This window comes from Clupea harengus, chromosome 18 (assembly GCF_900700415.2).
Source record: "Clupea harengus chromosome 18, Ch_v2.0.2, whole genome shotgun sequence".
NCBI lineage: Eukaryota > Metazoa > Chordata > Actinopteri > Clupeiformes > Clupeidae > Clupea > Clupea harengus.
Window position 1 is genome coordinate 24,922,969 of NC_045169.1, and position 19,446 is coordinate 24,942,414.

Sequence of the window (19,446 nt, forward strand, 5' to 3'; positions counted from 1 at the left end):
TTCTGCTGATCGAGAAGATGGGTGTCTATGAATGGATCTATCCGGTAACTGCCTACAACATCTTCAAAGCCTCAGGTCAGCGATTGCCATGCATTTTAGCTCACAGATGAAGAGGGGGTGGATTGGAGATGTTTTCCTAAACATGGGAGTGAAGAGATAAGAAATAATTTAATCATTGTATCATCTTACTCAAGGGGAAACAACACCTTAACTATAGCCAGAGTTCAGAGTTGGGGGGCCATACCCCCTGGAAAAAAAAAAGATCTGGACAAAAAACATTATCCTTGTACATTAACCATTACTTTTGGATTGATGTCAATAGTCATTAGCTAATTATAAAGAGACTACGTAGACCACCCCCCTTGTTCTTTGACGACAGCGTAATTTCCCAACTATGAACCACGGTTTATACATTGATTTTGCAAAATTAGTTTGGCCCTGTGGTTAATACTGCGTCTTATACACAGGAATGCCTTTTTTTACGCACACAGTAAGTCTGCCAGACAATGCATTTTCATTCTCACTCACTCTTCTAATATAAAGTGAGTATGAACTTGTGTTAATATGAAGCTGCACAGGCACCCAGAGTTTCCACCTAGCATAGCTTTTTAAACTATCCTAGCTATCTCTAGCAGCTGCTAGCATGTGATGGACTCATGTTAATATGTGTGAATATGAACTTGTGAATATGAAGGGGTTTCTACCTTTTCCTATTATAGTTTCAAAAGTTAAATTGAAGACATACAACATCAGATAGATAACTAGCTAGCATTTCATGCAAATGGAACTCTTCCTTTAAAAGTTGATTAAAAAGTTTCCATAGATAACTACAGCAACCAGGAAACACAACGTTAGCTGCAAAGTTTAATTTCTCAAAAATCAGCTCACCAATAAAAGGCAGTCTTGGGTTCAAAGTGCTCACACTTATAATTAATGGGACATCAACAGGGCAAAGGCTTACTCTGATATCAATCTGTTCTTAGCGAATGAGGGAAGGAGAAGTCCCCCTCTACCTTGCCCTTCTCGCCACATTAAATGAATGATTCCCACTGCAAGCATGTCAGACTATTATAGTTCATGGTGCTAGGTCACCAGCTGACCAATTAACAATTCTTCCCACTCCACAAAATAACCATAAATAAATGTTCAAGAAATGGTTTTCACTGTGAGTGGGTATCTGTGTGTACGTACGGGGAGGAGGTGTATGTGTAGTATTTTTGTGTACGTACGGGGAGGAGGTGTATGTGTAGTATTTGTGTGTATGTACGGGGAGGAGATGTATGTGTAGTATTTGTGTGTATGTACGGGGAGGAGGTGTATGTGTAGTATTTGTGTGTATGTACGGGGAGGAGGTGTATGTGTAGTATTTTTGCTTGAAATGCCCATCCTTAGTTCACACAACTTTTAAATGGCGCTCACACCAGAACTACGTGACATGAGTTAACTTATTAACAGTTTGGCATGTTCAATAAACTGTGGTTAATACACAGGTTTGTTTTACATAGTTGGTTTGTATATTATAAAATACTGTAATGCGGTTAATAGTTGGGAAAATACGGTAACTATACATTTTATGTATATCCCCATGTGACTGTAAGGATATGAACAAACTTGCTGTGGCTTTTTGGCAAATTGAGCATTTTGAATCTGTGTGTGTGGGGGATCACTAACTCCCTTGATTGTCTTTGAGACAGAGAATTGGACAAAACATGTTAAAGTTCAAGACATAACAATCATAACAGTGCAGTCACATTAGAAGGAGTGTTATAATAATGTAACCTAGCCACTATATTTTTGTCTGGATCACCATATAGTATCAATAGCCAACAGGTCTGACATTTACACCTTCCTTACAAAAGCTCCCGTGTGTGTGTGTGTGTGTGTGTGTGTGTGTGTGTTACCTGCTGGGTTTTGGCCTGTCAGAGGAATGGACTCATATGTGTGAGCATCTCCTGTTTTTGGTTCCACCTCAGTGCCTAGATAGGAAGAATAATTCACACACCTCTTTAAAAATGTGATGATATCTGACTGTAAATAGTGCTCAAAGAAGTGAATTCAGAAATAAATATTGAACATTTGTGAGAAACATGACATACCTATATGTGTGATCTCATCTGGTGTAGCGTCCTGAGGCAGTGTCATGTTTGACCCCATCTGCAGCCGGATATAGGAGATCACAAGAAAACACATTTAGGGAGATAACTCTTTCTCTTGCTTCCCTCTGCCCAACAGCTTGTCTGCTCTGGACAAAACACATTTAGGCAAGCCCAACAGCTTGTCTGCTCTGAAGAAAACACATTTAGGCAGCCCGACAGCTTGTCTGCTCTGGACAAAACACATTTATGCAGCCCGAAGCTTGTCTGCTCTGGACAAAACACATTTATGCAGCCCGAAGATTGTCTGCTCTGGACAAAACACATTTATGCAGCCCGACAGCTTGTCTGCTATGGACAAAACACATTTAGGCAGCCCGACAACTTGTCTGCTCTGGACAAAACACATTTAGGCAGCCCGACAGCTTGTCTTCTCTGAAGAAAACACATTTATGCAGCCCGACAGCTTGTCTGCTCTGGACAAAACACATTTAGGCAGCCCGACAGCTTGTCTGCTCTGAAGAAAACACATGTAGGCAAGCCGACAGCTTGTCTGCTCTGGACAAATCACATTTAGGCAGCCCAACAGCTTGTCTGCTCAGAAGAAATTGGGTTTATTTGATGCATTCAGTAGATGCATGACTGACATATCACATAGTTAAAACCCCACAGCATTGTGTTGTCTGTGGCCTCAGTTCCTCTTATAATCATGCCCACAATCTGATGCTGGTCCATGTGTTCCCATTGTTTTTTTTCTTTTCTTTGGTGCCACTGACAGTCCTCTTTGATCCCTGTGTTGCATTTCTGTAAATACATACTTTCTTTATTTCGTATTGGGTCCTGGTTTTGTGTGACTACACCCTCACTTGCTCAACCTGTTGCCTTATGTTACGTCCTTCTACTCCGAGCCACCAGGGGGCGTAACACACACACACACACACACACCTTACTTGTGGCTTCCTCTGGCTTCAGCAGGCTATACACTGTTTCAAGTCCTGGTACACTTGCACCTGAAAAACAAAGAAAAATCCTTTAGCAATAGATGATCATTGTCATCACAAGATTTATTTTTACCATTAAGGCTGTTCATTCAGCTGTTTAATAATGGTGTGTGTGTGTGTGTGTGTGTGTGTGTATGTGTGTGTGTGTGTGTGTTACCTGCTGGGTTTTGGCCTGTCAGAGGAATGGACTCATATGTGTGAGCATCTCCTGAGAGATAAGGAGAGTTTTATAAGTATCAAGGATCATATTTTGCAATTTCTATGTAAAATCTATCCAATCACTGTAACAAATGATGTACAGCATACGTTATATATATTATATGCAGTGATTTTAAAATAACTGCTTGAAATGTTAATGCCTTGACCAATGCGCTTCATATAGAAACAATGTCCCTGTGTCTGTCTGACCGTCTCCATATTGGCACTGGTCCTGGTTAAGGCTTCTCAGTGTGTGTGTGTGTGTGTGTGTGTGTGTGTGTGTGTGTGAGTGTGTGTGTTTCCCTGTGTCTGTCTCACCGTCTCCATATTGGCACTGGTCCTGGTTAAGGCTTCTCTCGTCTTGGTCACTAGAGGGCGCTGGTCCTGGGTGAGGGCTTCTCTCGTCTTGGTCACTAGAGGGAGACAAAATCTCAGCTAAGCATTTAGCCTAAAGAGCACACCAAACACAATCAGAAATAGGAGCAATTGTAGTTTTGTATCTGCACACTGCAACAGTAACTGCATAGATCAACTTACAGTTGTGATGGACTTCTGAACAGTCCTGCAGAGAGAAACATAGAATGCTTTTTGTTAGAATAGTGCTGTCCATTTCACCACCTAATATCATTTAGCTTCATGGGAAGACTCACAAGACACATATTCACCCTGCCATGTTTTCCAGCTAATTTCTTAAAAACATGCTTCATGGGATATTAGCATTTCTAGTAGCATTTCTTCTGTCAACAGAGCCATCATGCAGTGTTGTCAACAGAGCATTCATGCAGTGTTGTCAGTGTTGAGTTGCTGATAAGCCAAGGGGAAAAAATGTTGTAAAAATTATAATGCACGGTAGGTAGAATGTGCTTGATTCTCACAAATGCACACACACACACACACACACTCACACGCATATATATACTGTATATATAAACATCCTTTACCTCTGCGTTTTATGATGCAATACAAAGGTCCTATAACAAGGAAGAGAAGAATGGCTGAGCTCAGTACTATCATCACTCCCAGTGAAAGCTTACTTAGTCCAGGACCTGGCAAAGGACACATGTAAGATCAGATTCAGTGAAATCGCAAAAAGCACACCCTATCAACACCTCCTACATAAACTATACAGACAGCCGAGGAACGTAATTTATGTTCAATAAAATATAAAATAAACATATAATAGAGACAGCAAAAACCACATAATATGATCTGTTTCCTGTTGATGTGCATGCTCTGTTCTGCAGAGGGCGACTAACCATTATCAAAGATGTCAACATGGTCACTGATGAGGCTGAGGAGATGTGAAGAGCCTTTTCTTTTTCCATAGCAACGGTACTGCCCCCTCTCATCAGGCAGACTCACGGTGATGGTTTGACTGGTTTTGTCAGCAATCAAATGCAAGTCTCTCTCCCAGTTATAATCCCAGCCTTCTCCCCCTGCTGCGTCACAGCTCAGAGTGACCCCAGAGGAGAACAAAGGCTGGGGAGACAGCACAGTCAGCGTGGCCTTAGGAATCTCTAGTGGGGACAAACACAGTGGACACTGGGGAGACAGCACAGTCAGCGGGGCCTTAGGGATCTCAGAGTGACCCCAGCTGAGAGCAGAGGCTGGGGAGACAGCACAGTCAGCGTGGCCTTAGGGATCTCTAGTGGGGACAAACACAGTGGACACTGTTGCATATAAGCTCATGTTGTATAGTCACTCACACAACTAGGGGCTTTGGTGTGTGCCAGTTTTGTCCAAAAATTGGATTTGGGTGTGCAGTCTGAACAAGGCTTACGCTCATTGACTATTTTAGTTAGAACTGAACTGTCTGAACTGTGATTACATTTAAAACCTGCAAGCAGTTTGAAAATATCAGTTATTTATTTTGAATTTAGTGGGGACAGGGTCAAGACAGCAATTTGACAGTTTTCATATTTGTGTCTGCAGAGAAATGCAATGATTCATATGAAAACAGGTAACAATAAACAATGCCATGCAAAGGAATACACAATAATACACAACAATAAACAATGGCGTGCAAAGCATCATACATCACATTTTAACAAACATTTAGATCTGATGCATCAATCATTCATCATACATTGTTGCAGTTTATTACAGAAAACTGATACTGGTGGTTAAGATCAACATGTGACAAATTGCTCTTCAGTGGATAAGTATTTAGCGGTAGGACTAAACAGGGCACTCACCTAACACAACAACACGGTAGGGTTCACTTTCAGTAGGACTAAACAGGGCACTCACCTAACACAACAACACGGTAGGGTTCACTTTCAGCTTCTCCGTGGTCCTTTGTATTTGTTGCAATGCACTTGAATGCACCAGAATGACCGAAGTCAATAGTGAGAAAGGTGATTTCTTGCATTTCAGAAGTAGTTGTCAGTGATTGTCCATCTTTCTGCCAGTCATAGGACCAGTCCCCTGTATGTCCCTGTACTTCACATCTGAGGCGCATCGTCTCTCCTATGAAAACCTGTGGCCAGTTTGGCTGCCGGGTCACAACAGGCTTGAGGGCTTCTGTAGAGACAGCGCCATCACAAACACATACTTTAATCATGCTGTTGTTCATTAACACGTCAGTTAGCCTATATTAGCTTGGAAATGTCAGACTGTTACATTTACCTTACATTTAACAGGAAGGAAAACACACCTGTGTGTAGGTGGTGGTGTTGGTGGGGCTCTTGCGTATGCGTATAACATTTACATGACAGGGGTGTTCTTTGTACATTACATAATGAATATCTTACCTGCCATGCTAGGTCGACCCATGATGGAGTACAGCACTGTGATTACAGAAAAGAGAACACAGGAATTCTTCTCAGAATAGAACATGTTTACAGATTTCAGATATCAAATTCTTCTATCTCTATTGATATTTTTTACTGTCACCTTCCTACTTTCTTCCTGGTAAAGCCGACACACTGATAAGCGAAATGCTACTTGAATGACATTGGTGGGGTTAGAAACACACTAACAAAGCAGTTGCCTTTTACTAGCAATATAAGTGTTTTATTTTGCCTTACTGATGTTGTTTCCAATGCTGTATCATTTTAGATCAACCATTCTACCTAATTAAGTACACTCATTGTCTAACAATCACTTGCGGAGAAGAAGACTCAAAGCAGTTTGAGAGGAGACGTAACCAATGTGCCACGCCCTTTTCATATCAAATGCCTACACATAGCTAAGACACAGTTCATCTCTCCAGATGTGGCATTTGCTTTGGCACCCTCAACCCACCACCTCTCCTTACACTACCAGCCTTGGCATGGAATAGAGGGTGAAACCACAGATACTGCTTCATTCCTGCCTGGGTAGTTACGTCTATCACATTCCATGCAAGACGTTTCAGGACTCTGTCTGTATACCTCACCACACATCCTCTGCTATTTGCATATGTTTGGCGAATACGGAACTTGAATTTGTGAAATGAAGATATTAGGCTTAAACTGGATTATTTACAACACTTTGCAGCAAGAATAATTATGTTTTCTTCAACATACTGGGGCGACTGAGTTTAAAGAGCAGCCACTGTCAACCTCAACTGACTTCCTCCTTCTAGAACGCTCCATCTGTTTGTCCTTTTCATTAAGAATGATGTCTATACGTCTATTATGTCTCCAACTTCCGGTCGGACTCTGCTTGGGCCTGCTGCACGGTGCTCCGCTGGCGCCCTGCTTTAGTCGTTGTTTGTTGCGATCGTTAGTTTGACGCGATCTACCCGTTTGGGTTTAGTGTAAAGTTAATATTCTACTTTATGTTTATTATAGAACTGGTGGTGTCTGGTGGTGGGTTTTTGGCACGCTTTAAGCTTAGTTTAAGTTCAGAGTAGGAAGATTCCCGGAAGACTCACCACACTCCTTTGTCCTTTTGTTTGAACGGGAGTCTAGATTCCCCTTTTGATTCTAAGCAGACTGTGTGAGGGTTTGTTTTCTGTTTTGTTATTCCTTATTTTCACCGCCACCATGTTCTTCCGTTAACTCTTGATTTATCAATAAATATACCACATTTCACCGTCACCATTTCTCTTGGCTTCTTTATGTTATGTTTGCCATTTCTTTAAGTTGATGGTATCGTAACATCTGTCTATAAAGTTTATGTGATTTAGAGTACAACAATGCAGCTATACATAACAACATCACTGCAGTAATGACAAATATTGCACTAAATAAACACTGCATTCAATATGCAAATAAAAGTATTGAAAAACTCTTGTACAGACGATGAGACAACAGGGCAGAATAGGGTATGAAACAGTAAGAAATTGCCTAAATACATTTACTGATGGACACATTTCACACACACACACACACACACACACACACACACACACACACACACACACACACACACACACACACACACACACACACACACACACACACACACAGCGTGTCCATTTCATTTCATGTGTAAACTCTTCAAACTGGCCTCCTTGATGGGTTTATTGTTGTTTTTAATGTTTTCTTAAAAGTTGGAGCCCCTTTGTTTAACGTCACCAATGTCTCAAATCAGGATATAAACAATCTCCTGGACATCTTTCCCACCGTGAACATCTCACACCCTCCCAAACACATCCCCACCCACCCACACACACACACACACACACACACACACACACACAGACAGAGAATACTCACAAAACCGTAAGGTAAACTTCATCATGGTTCACTGTTGTCCCTTGACAATCTTGTTCTGTGCTATGTACATTTCTCGAGGGATGTTTTGTAGTGACATAGGACACAATTGAGGAACTAAACATGTCCACATACACATTTTGTTTTAACTCCCACAATAGTATCAGGCCTTCCTTTTCTAAGTTTCATAATACCCTGCCCCGAAGCTGAGAGGATGTGGGTACAGTTGCACCAACAAACTGTTAGATTCTCTCCAAAAATATGAGCTGAAATGTAGTCTGAATGAATAATCTTTCCCACAGTGAAAATCCCACATATTTAGACATACACATGAACACACAGACTCTCTCTCTCTCACAAATATACACACACACAGTCTCTGTCTCTCTCTCTCTCTCTCTCTCTCTCTCTCCCTCTCCCTTTAACATTGTGAAAAGGTGAAGTCCCTCCCCCTTCTCACTGTGGTCCACGAGGGGAGAAAGGCTGGACTCCTCCACCGTAATGGTTGGGTCCGGGTTCCCCTGCACCTGTGGATGCTGGCCAATTGGGACTGATTGTGTCAAATTAGCCCCATGGTCTGCCTTATTAAAAGGCACACCTCATTGTTGAGGGAGAGACAGACTGGACAGGCTGCAAGAAAGCTGAGGCAGGTGCATAGACGAAACCTGTCGAGAGTACAGAGTTGTACCTGGCCTGTTTTAAAGCTTTAGTTTTGTTCAGTGTATGTCACTATGTTTTTGGGGATAGGATTACCCTGGTGTTTGTTTCTATGATTTTGGGGTTCAAGTCCCTGTTTTTTTGTATATATGTTTTTGGGGTTCGAGTCCCTGTTGTTGTAAATAAATATACAGCTGTATTTTTATAAGAAAACCACTGTCTTCTGCGCTATTTATTCTCCTGCCTGCCTGCAACCACGTTCCAGCAGCCTACATCCCACAACGTGAGATGGCCGGCTCGGGCCATTCTCACAAACATACACATATATATTTACACATACACATGAACACACACTCTCTCACTCACACACACACACCTATACACACACACACACACACACACATGAACAAACAGAAACTCTCAAAGCGGTAAAGCAACCCCTGTAATTATTCACTGTTTTTGTATTTTCTTACTGTTTCCGTGTGCAGTATTTTTAGTGTGTACTACATACATTGTATGTTATACTGTGAAGGAGGGCCTTTACAGTCCCCAGGTACAACATGTGGCACGTGTCACTAGCCAGTTGTGCGTTGTTGTGGTATCCTGCTGTCCGTGACAGAAGAACCCATCACATACATGGGACCAGCCAGAGCCTCTTTTTTTAAGACATGGTGGAGGAAGCTGGATTCCACCTCCAGTCTCTAATGCTGTAGTTGTCCCTTTTTTATGTTTTCCGTCTCACCCGAAGCCTGTGACCAATTCATGCTCCAGTGCCCCCTTGGCCTGATCCTCATCTATATCCCCCCGAGAAGTCCAATGTAGCCTATGACCAATCCAGGGTAAGGCGCTGCAGTGGGCATCAGGGTTAACTAACCCTAACCCTAACCCTCACCACCTCGGTGAGAAGTTCGGGGTGCCTGCTTGTGACTCCCCTACCGCAGCTGCTGCCGCTGCTCCTGCAGTTGCTACTGCAGCCGCAGCCGTTTCTGACACCGCAGCTGCTCCTGCTGCTTGATCCCACAACCGCTGCTACTACTCCAACCAAACGCAGTCCCAGGCACCCCAGACCCAGGCGTCCTATTCCAAGGCACCCCAGTCCAAGGTGCCCCAGTCCCAGGCACCGCAATACCAATCCCAGGTGCCGCCGCAGTATGGCTCAAGATGCCCACACGCCCCGAACGCAGGTATGGGTATCCCCTTTTTTGCCGCTCCTGCTGGTCTTCCAACGCTGTCGAGGTCACCTCAAGGATCGTCCAGCACCCCGAGACTGAAGCGGCAACCCCGACATCGGGGATTCCTGCCCGCAGGAGCGGCTCCTGGACGCCCCCTTGTCGACTTTCAACTCACTCACCTCTGCTACATTCACTTATCACACTCACCTGTCAGCTTCCTAATCCCCTGATCACCTGCACCTGCCTCCGTCACATTCCGAATCACTCACTTACTGAACACACGCCTCCTTTTCCCACACTAAATATACTCCTCACTTCCCTGTCGGTTCTTGTCTCCCTACGGACTAAAACCCGAAGACCACGGGTCCCGACCGGTTGATTCCTGCATCAACCCACCACATTTCTGCGACTCCCAGGTCGCTCTGTTCCCTCCAGCAACTCCCAGGTCGCTCGCCCACGTTGGACTGGCGATTTCTCTCCCTCCACTGTGCCCAAGACTTCCGTTCAGCGCTCCGGTCTCACCTAAATTACCTAAATATAAATACACTACCTACACTACTACTTTTCTGAGCCATTACGAATTAAAGCCATTATGGATTTCCATTAAATATTTCAGCTAACTTTATCCTTTTCATTAGCTGTGTAAAATCTTCAAATGGCCTCCTTGTAATGTTTTTTTTGTTTGTTGTTTATATTTGTTTAAATATAATACATATATATATATATATATATATTTACAATAAATAATAATACATAAATAATGTAATAATATATAATAAATATATATGTTTAACTCAAGTCAAGGTTCTCAAGCCTGAAGAATAGTGTTCAAATTCTCTATATCTATATCTTAACTATATATAGTTATCTATATGTAGTTAACTTACACCAATGGTATTTGACCAATTACTTTCTTATCCTACTCCTGTCTTCCTTTGTGATTTGAAAGTAAAGTATTTTCAAATTACTGAAACAGATTATAGCTTTTTTAACCTCTTCAAATCAAGGTAAATTGGACAATATCATAGCTGCAGAAAGATGTTTATTAAAGCAATGATTCATGATGAGCAAATCATGATATGACATGGTGTTCCATACATAAGATAGTATCTGTTTATCCACCATTTACCTCAATCATATGCCCCGCTTTCATTGTATGTCAGGCATTCACCTCTAGTTAAAATGCTAGTCCACAAGTCCATTGCATATTGTCAAACTTCAGAGAAATATTTATAGAAATAAACTTCATAAAAATGAAACTTCATAGAAATGAGATGAAGAGACGTGGATATTCAGAGTTCATCATAAGTTCATCTTTTCTCATTTGGTAAGCGGTGTTCCCACAGTGACATACGTATTTACAAACATTTGGCCTCAAATGTTGCAGATGTTAGTGTATGTGTATGTGTGTGTGTGTGTTTTGAATACTTTCTGATTCCTCATAGTGTAAAATGTATGTTCTTAACAGTATGTTTCTGTACATTACAATTCTTTAAACTTTTAAATTAACATTGGCATTCTTGACTTGACATTCTTGATTCTTGACTTGACTTTTTGCGTTTCCACCTTTATATAGCCACTGAATGAAAACATGGTCCAGCTTCAGAGATCTGTTCAAAAATATTTCGTTGAAATGGTGATAGCTGAGATTCATCTCACAAACAGAGAGAATATACAATATAATATTACAAAGCCATGAGACGCCATAGTGTGAGCAATGCTGAATAAAGAGAGACCCACCGGTGGTGATTAGCTGCTTTGCTTGAACATTGACCTCAGCATAGGTCACATTGCCAGCTTTAAGGAACAGAGAAAATACTGAATGAAAAAACACTGTAAACAGAGACTAGTGGACAACTTGACAGCTTTAAGGAACGGAGACAGCACTGAATGAAAAACCACTATAAACAACAACTAGTTGACAGCATGACCATAAGAATGAAAAAACACTGTAAACAGCAACTAGTTGACAACATGACCATAAGAGCAGGTTATTATTGTAAAATCCACCTTCAACTATCAACAAGAAAATTGTGGAATTCATTGCAAATAAACAAGAAGAACTATTTGTAAGCCTCTGGTCAGGGAGCAGTCTCTACAACATGTACTGTAGAACACCATAAACATACATGAGACAAATATGTGTTTTATGAATGAAGCATGTTTTTGTTGTTAGTGGTGGTGGTGATGGTGTGTGTGTGTGTGTGTGTGTGTGAGAGAAAGAGAGAGAGAGAGAGATGGGGAGAGAGAGTAAGTGTGTGAGAAAGAGAAAGATAGAGAGAGGGTAAGTGTGTGAGAGTGAGAGAGATAGAGAGAGAGTAAGTGTGTGAGAAAGAGAAAGATAGAGAGAGAGTAAGTGTGTGAGAGGGTCAGTCAGAGTGTGCTGTCATCTGTGATATTTTCTGCTTTCGCTGTTTTGAACACATTATTTCTATTGTTGAGCTCCAATCCCCTGTCATCAAGGGAGAGTTTAACATTGCAGAAATTGCTATTCACATTCAATATCTAATAGAAGTACAGGGACAGTGTTTTTATTTGTGTATTTCTAATAGTGATTGTATATCTAACTTACCATTGTCGTTCTTGAACCTCTGCTTGTTTCGTATGTGTTTCAGTTCGATTTGAGCATATGTCAAATCATCTGCAGATCCTGCTGTAGATCTGGCAGTAGCCTCATCTGGTGGGTAAGACAAATGATAGTGAGTGTATGAGCCTCATCTGGTGGGTAACACAAATGATAGTGAGTGTATTATCCTCATCTGGTGGATAACACAAATGATAGTGACTATATATATATTCCATTCACATTGTGCTTCAGCCATGGACACAAGCAAGCGTAGCACATACAAAATTGCATCATACCCTCGTCTCGGTTTTGCCTGTTGACTGTGGCGTACACGTCTGCGGTGGCTGCAATCATAAGAAAGTGTGTGATAATGGACCTAGATGTACTCTTTTCAAACCATATATTTTAAGAAGCATATATTTGTATTCACCAAACTGACCACTCTGAGTAAATCCCTGCCGATTCTGGTTTAGGTGCTGGTTTAAACCCTGATTGGTGCTCTGCTCTTCATGGCCACTAGAAAGAGACAACAGCTTTCAATATAAACTGTAGAGAAACAGAAAAGCGCACAGAAATGTACATAAATGAAACAATGATAACGAATACATTATGACAGACAGACAGACAGACAGACGGACAGACGGACGGACGGACAGACGGACAGACAGACGAACAGACTGACAGACTGACAGGAAAGAAGAACTCACAAAATTGCTGTATGTTCATGTAAACCTGCAAAGAGATAAATAACAGACTATTTGTGTAATTATCTTATTTCATATCTATCTTATGAAATCATCCGGTCACGGATTGTCCACATTATTCTAGCTGTAATCTTTGCCCTGCAAACTGATAAACAATTGTTGCTCTTACCCTTAAACTTTTTGGAGTAAAACAGCAGGACCAGCATTGTGATCAAAATGAAGACAGCCACCAGTACCACTCCAATGCCAACGCCAACTGCTAGCATCTTAGAGGATCCATACTCTGAGAGTGAGGCACATACATATTACACTTGTTAAGCGATCTACAAGGAACCATTCATTTTGTAGCTTTTTTTATCAGAATCTGATTTTTGAAGCTTCACCTTCTACCGTCACCCAGACCTCCGGTGACATTCCTTTAAGTCTATTATCACAGTGGTAGTAGCCCTCATCTTTCTTTGAGACAGCAACGATGGTCATTTCTCCGCTTGTATGATTTTTCAGAGGTGATCTGTCTTTGAAGAAATTAGCGTGGAAGTCGGGTGGGGGGGAGCGATATATGCAGCGCAGACTCAGGTGGTCCCCCTCAGTCACTGGGTAGGCAGGGCTGTCAATGATCACCGGACCATCTGTGCAGACAGAAAGGAATGGGGTTAAAGCTACATGCTACATGCTACATGGAATGACAACTTCACAAGTTACTGCATGGGTGGTTTCTGAATTCTCAAAGACAATGCATCAGACGACATTTTAACTGCAACAGTCATAGTCAATGTTAATTTGTGCTTTATCTTTGTATTAAAGAACATATGAACGAACATCTCAAGAGGTTGGCTGAAGTCAGAAGTGGCTTGGCACCCATGTACATAGATGACCTGGGTGATTGAGGGCCTGATGACATGTCTATATGTTGGGTCAATCCATATTACACCAAATTATACTAGCAAGTAAGGGAAGACAATCCTTTTTGATACTGAGTTCAAATATAATTAATTGAATTGTGGATACACATTATACAACAGATATGTTGACTTCTTACTGTGCACTGTTATGTTGACAATGTGACTGTACTTGCAGTCTGACTGACACCAGTACACTCCGCTGTCAGATGGGAGCAATTGGGCAGTACTACATCGAGGTCCCGCTGCTGTGGTCCACAAAGATGGACACTCTGATATTTCTTCTCTCTTGGTGAACCATCTCAGTCTCCATCCAGTGGAATTGTCCTGGACCTCACAGCTCAGTGACAGAGACGCGGTCGTGAAGTGCTGGGTTCTGTTGGGTCTGATGACCAGTGAGGCTGAAGACCGACCTGAGATGGGCAAGACCAAATGGAAGCATTGCATTTCTTCCCCATTTACCCCCAATGTTTGTGGAGATCAATTAGTTGACCATAATTATTTCATAATTAGTTGGGAAGTACACAAAAATATTTATATATAAATATACAGACTTGTGTGAAGACAGTGCTTGAAACTTACCTGTTATAAAGAGAGGTTGAGCCTTGCTGAACTCTGTGTGATAGGCTGGCTCTCCTCTCTCTGCTCTGCACACATAAACCCCTGTGTGTCTAAGAGCAGCTGGGCTGAGAGTATAGGAGCCTCCAGCTCCACTGATGCTGTCTGAGACCAGCTGTAGAGAATATCTCCTACTCTCATGTAACACATATACCAACTCAGGACTGTAGGGGGCAGTCTTGTACCAGTGGAATCTCCATCCTGTAGTGGAGCCTCTAACCTCACAGCTCAGAGTCACCAAGTCTCCTTCAGTAAACCAGGTCTGTGGAAGTCTTCTAAGAACTGCCGTTGGTCTCTCTGCTTAAAATAAAACATTGGGTAGGATAATGCCCTGTGACTTTAAGGACGCCACGGTCCCGTGGGGAATATTGTGGTCTTGTGGGGAATTGTCTTTAAAGCTCTGCAGGTTTTTGTCCTAGAGACATAAAAAAAACACCTTCAGAAACCTTGAATCTTTTACTTTTGAAATATATACAGTTCGAAACTAAAAAAGAAATTAGCACTTTGTAAAGAGAATAGAACTAAACTCTTGCACATTTCAGTCTGAGGTTTCAGCTCTTAATGAACCGCCCATTAGCAAATTAAGGCTATTCATATGATAAGGTTATGGTAATTCCGACTGCTAATTCCGGCGACTGCTATTGGGTCATGATGTGGCAAGAAAACCTCTGGGGGGCGTATAGCCACAAAGACATTCCAGGGCCACGTCTTTGACAGATGGGCCATAAGCAGTCCCAGGTGTGTTCACACCTATCTCATCAATATCCATTGTGTAGGGACACTGGTTTTGGAGAAAGGAAGGTTACTCAGAAATGACTAATATTTAGTAGTGAAACCACATACACTTTCTGAGTGCCAAAAATCACCTATGTATAGCTGACACCTATGTTTAGGTTCAAAAGTCTTGGCCCAAAATCTTTATAATGTGTTTTTGTACAATGTCTGAGCACCTTTGAAAGTAAAACATAAAACGCAATACTAAAGAAATAGTCTTGTGATGGTTCTGCAGTTACTGTCTATTATGAAATGAACTAAGGGAAACGTTTTCATCCATTGCTACACTGATGACACCCAACTTTACCTATCCATGAAACCTGATGGAATTGTACAACTCCCTGGATAGAAGCTTGCCTGGAGGATGTAATAGCATGGATGACTTGCAACATCCTGCTCCTTAATTCAGATAAAACTGTGGTTATGCCTGTGGGCCCTAAACAATTGAGAATGACTCTATCCAGCCAGCTACCCACACTGAATGGCATCTCATTAACATCCAACACTAGCATCAAAAATCTTGGTGTAATTATCAACCAAGACCTGTTACTCGACACACACAGCTCTAAAAGACATACATTTTTCATCTACGCAATTGTCAAAATGTACGCATTACCAAAATCAGAAAAGTTCTATCTCTCCAAGATACATAAACTAATCCACGCTTTTATTACATGGCAACTAGACTACTGCAATGCTCTCCTGTCTCGATGTAGCAACAACTCAATAGAAAGCTTCCAGCTTATACTAACATACAAAGCCCTAAACAGCTCGGCTCCAAATTACCTCAGGGAATTAGATGTCCCCTATTGCCCACCAAGACCACTTCGTTCCCAGAATGCAGGTCTCCTTGTAATTCCAATAATGTCAAAAAGCTCAATAGGAGGTAGAGCCTTCTGCTATCAAGCCCCCCTCCTGTGGAATAATCTTTCCTGACTCCATCCAAGAAGCGGACACCATTTTCATCCTTAAATCTATCATGTAACCATGTAAATGTGTCATCTATAGTCATGATTAAACACTTCCAGCCCCAAGGCTTTTTTTTTACTATGTTAGGTAGTCTGCCATGCCTGGTATTTTTGTATATTTCACCTAACTAAAAACCATGAGGCAAAAGTGGCATTTATGATTATATTCTAGAACACCTCAGCAATAATAAAATGAGAGTAAAAGGAATGTAGTAAAAAACGTTTTTTATTAAAATGAAATCTAAAGACACTAAAATTAAATCTAGTTTTAGAGGTGCCCAGACTTTGTACAAAAACACATTGTTAATATTTTGGAAGTTTTCTTCTTTACTCTGAGCCCTGTAAACATAGGTGTTTGCTCCACATAGGTGAGTTTATCATTCAGAAAGTGTGTGTGGTTTCAATACTCATTTTAAGTAATATACAATGTAACACTTTCCTTCACTTAGACCACTATGCATATTGATGAGAAAGGTGTGAACATTCTGGGACACCTCGGTCAAGAACAATGGCCATGACGTAATGGGCCTGGAATGTCTTTGTTCCTACAGGTTTACTTGACACATCACGACCCAATAGTGATCACTGAATTACCATCTCCTTATCATATGAATAGTTGTCATTTGCTAATGGGAGGGTCGAAACCTCACTCAGAGGCTGAAATTTGCAAGGGATTCGTAATATTGTCCTTACAAAGTGATTATTTATATTTTAGTTTCAAACTTTACATATTTTAAAAGAAAAGGGTTCGAGGTTGCTGTGGGTGTTAGTTTTATGTTTCTAGGACAAAAACTCGCAGAGATTTTTAAATATATTAATCAAAATACCAAAAAGTCCCCCACGGGGCCCCTTGGGGCTTGAAGAGTTAATGCATCAAAACCCCTGTCTTAATATACTTCATACTTTTTTTAATACTTTTTATAACGTGACCTTCGCCTGCAAAGGCTGATGGCTGTTAAAACATTGTTCCTCATCCACCATAACCCTTATTCTATCTTTCCTCCCCTCCAAGGGATACTGCTGTAGTCTCTCCACCTGAAAACCCAGAAACCCTCTGCCTACCACACATATCAACCCATCCCCAGCACACTGTCATGTATTAATTCGTTCCCGCTCACGATACATCTACATACTCTGTGCTAGCCTGTTTACCCATAATGTAAATATTGCCACCATCTACATAGTTTTCTGGTGCATTGCTTACTTGTAATAGTAACCCTTACAAGCACACTGTATGCCCACTTAGCTGTTCTACAATACTTAAATGCTCTATCCTCATATTATCCAGAATTACGTTTGTATGTATCATATAATGTATATACCATCTTCTGTTTTCATGTATCGTATATATTTGCCACATGTATGCTAGCATGCTTATTCTGATACGTGTATGAATTCATCTGCCATGTTTCTGACCCCATGAAAACATGAACCACCATGGAGTGCTTGTCTTCCTGTCTAAGCCAATACAATAAGATATACAAAAGGCGGCAGTTCTTAAGTCATGTTGAGCAATATCTGAGAACCTATGACTAGGACAAAACTATAGTGGTGCAAAAGTGAAACTCACCGAATACGCTCAAAATGAAAGGTTCACTGACGTCTGACTCCATTTGGACGCTTCTCTGTGTCCCTTTACATGTGAACGTGTCTTTGTATACAGAAGTAGCAGTGAATGTATACAGATTCTGATTACCAGACAGAGAACTTCCTTTTCTGTACCAGCTGTATTCCCAGTCAGGGTTTCCCCTTGTCTTGATGTCACATCGTAGGGTGACTGTCTCTCCACGGAAGACTTCTGTCCAATTATACTGCAGACTCACAACAGCTTTTGGTCTCTCTAAGGATATGTAACATGACCTCAGTAAAAGGAACTACAGGAAAAGCTACTCAAACAAACAAACATTGCCATACATACATGCATACATACATATGTGATTTATGCCTTTATATGTTCGATGAAAAAACTCACCGGTGACATTCACCCAAACCTCGTTGCTGTACGGTGTGTGATAGAGTGGGTCTCCTCTCCCAGCTCTGCACCAGTACTGTCCTCCATCAGAGACTTTAACAGAGCTGATGCTGTAGGAGTTTACCTCAGACACGCTAACAGGCTGGGAGTCAGACGTGGTTTTGTAGAAGTAGAAGATCCACCCAGTAGACTGTAGTTCACAGCTTATGGTGACAGCATGCCCAGTGAGCACTGGCAGGGTCCCCTCCAGAGAGAGTCTAGGCTTGACCGCAGTACCTGTAGCAGATCAGACCCCAGATATCAGCCCTTTGGTTCCATCACATAGGCAGTTTATATCTTCCTGTCTCTCTCTCTCTCTGAGCTCATGTGCAAGCGAGTGGGCGGTGTACTGCGAGAGGAAGCGTGAGTGATACAGCCGCCTGTGGCTGAGAATTTGTTTCTAACTTTATCTTCTGTGCGTTGTTTGTTATTTGTTTGTATATAGTATAATTATTTGTCTAAAAAGTTTGCGCTCTGTGATACTTGCAGGGGTGCGCTTCAGCACTTGCTGGGCGACCGCTCGCACCGCGTGGGTGAGCAATGGAGTTTCTTGAGTGTTTGACAAGATCTCACGCAATTAGAGTGGAATCCCAGGTCGGAGTGGAGGAGTGTAGTTTGGCTGTGGGTGAAATCGTGGGGCATGAGCATTCAGGCTCACGGATAAATAAAGCCATTGTGCTTTTCCTAAGTTCTGTTGAAAAAGCCGACGTGGCCATCCAGCATGGCGTTGTAATTAAGGATTAACTAATACCTGTACTTCCCCTTAGTATGCCATCGGGAAAGATACTTCTTTCTAATGTCCCCCCTTCCTCAGTGATGAGCAGATTGCTAAGGAATTATCTCGTTTTGGAAAACTGGTGTCCCCGATAAAAAAGATACCTGTGGGCTGTAAGTCGCCTAAACTGAAACATCTACTGTCTTTCCGTAGGCAGGTCTATATGATACTCAATGGTAATCAGGGCGAGCTAGATATTAAAATCAGTTTTAATGTTGGTAGTTTCAGCTACCTTGTGTATGTTACTTCAAATGTGTCTATTAAGTGCTTTCGATGTGGTAAAGTCGGACACCAGAGGCAGGAATGTACGAACGAGAGGAGTGGGAACACAGGTCAGGCTGGGCCGCACGCTGCGCAGGGAGAGGCG

At 41.8% G+C, this 19,446-nt stretch overlaps 1 protein-coding gene across 3 annotated transcripts in view; it reads right to left on the reverse strand.

Moving 5' to 3' along the window:
* Positions 1-13,577: 13,577 nt before the first annotated feature.
* The window catches only part of LOC105896015 (Fc receptor-like protein 5), an 8,195-nt gene continuing 2,326 nt past the window's right edge, over positions 13,578-19,446 (reverse strand). For all 3 annotated transcript variants that reach the window (XM_042710553.1, XM_042710554.1, XM_042710552.1), the window contains 4 exons: positions 18,266-18,541; positions 17,864-18,133; positions 14,516-14,848; positions 13,578-14,346 (listed from right to left, as the gene is read on the reverse strand). In XM_042710553.1, the coding sequence (XP_042566487.1) occupies positions 14,024-14,346; positions 14,516-14,848; positions 17,864-18,133; positions 18,266-18,541 (1,202 nt within the window). In that variant the 3' untranslated portion in view covers positions 13,578-14,023. The remainder of the gene's footprint in view (positions 14,347-14,515; positions 14,849-17,863; positions 18,134-18,265; positions 18,542-19,446) is intronic.